The sequence below is a fragment of the Gigantopelta aegis genome, chromosome 10 (genome assembly GCF_016097555.1).
Source record: "Gigantopelta aegis isolate Gae_Host chromosome 10, Gae_host_genome, whole genome shotgun sequence".
Taxonomy (NCBI): domain Eukaryota; kingdom Metazoa; phylum Mollusca; class Gastropoda; order Neomphalida; family Peltospiridae; genus Gigantopelta; species Gigantopelta aegis.
The window spans coordinates 88,808,229-88,809,258 of record NC_054708.1 but is presented as its reverse complement, the minus strand read 5'-3'; the positions used below and the strand labels follow the sequence as shown (position 1 = coordinate 88,809,258).

Here is a 1,030-nt window from a genome sequence, read left to right as displayed (position 1 = left end):
GAGTCTCTGTTTGTGTCGTTATCATACATGGTAGCTTCCACTGTGTGCTTATGGACAGGGTATTTAGAAGAGTCTCTGTTTGTGTCGTTATCATACATGGTAGTTTCCACTGTGTGCTTATGTTTTAGAAGAGTCTCTGTTTGTGTCGTTATCATACATGGTAGTTTCCACTATGTGCTTATGGACAGGGTATTTAGAAGAGTCTCTGTTTGTGTCGTTATCATACATGAGTCTCTGTTTGTGTCGTTATCATACATGGTAGCTTCCACTGTGTGCTTATGGACAGGGTATTTAGAAGAGTCTCTGTTTGTGTCGTTATCATACATGGTAGTTTCACTACTTATGTGCTTATGGACAGGGTATTTAGAAGAGTCTCTGTTTGTGTCGTTATCATACATGGTAGTTCCACTGTGTGCTTATGGACAGGGTATTTAGAAGAGTCTCTGTTTGTGTCGTTATCATACATGGTAGCTTCCACTGTGTGCTTATGGACAGGGTATTTAGAAGAGTCTCTGTTTGTGTCGTTATCATACATGGTAGTTTCCACTGTGTGCTTATGGACAGGGTATTTAGAAGAGTCTCTGTTTGTGTCGTTATCATACATGGTAGTTTGCACTATGTGCTTATGGACAGGGTATTTAGAAGAGTCTCTGTTTGTGTCGTTATGGGTACAGGGTATTTAGAAGAGTCTCTGTTTGTGTCGTTATCATACATGGTAGTTTCCACTATGTGCTTATGGACAGGGTATTTAGAAGAGTCTCTGTTTGTGTCGTTATCATACATGGTAGTGTGCTTATGGACAGGGTATTTAGAAGAGTCTCTGTTTGTGTCGTTATCATACATGGTAGTTTCACTGTGTGCTTTATGGACAGGGTATTTAGAAGAGTCTCTGTTTGTGTCGTTATCATACATGGTAGTTTCCACTGTGTGCTTATGGACAGGGTATTTAGAAGAGTCTCTGTTTGTGTCGTTATCATACATGGTAGTTTTATGGACAGGGTATTTAGAACTCTGTGTGCTTATGGACAGG

General features: G+C 40.1%; 1 protein-coding gene across 1 annotated transcript in view; it reads right to left on the bottom strand.

The window, feature by feature from the left end:
• Window positions 1-604, bottom strand: part of LOC121383897 (BTB/POZ and MATH domain-containing protein 1-like) — a 3,668-nt gene extending 3,064 nt beyond the window's left edge. The window contains exon 1 of the mRNA XM_041513994.1: window positions 465-604. Coding sequence (XP_041369928.1) covers window positions 465-604 — 140 coding nt within the window. The remainder of the gene's footprint in view (window positions 1-464) is intronic.
• Window positions 605-1,030: the final 426 nt, after the last annotated feature.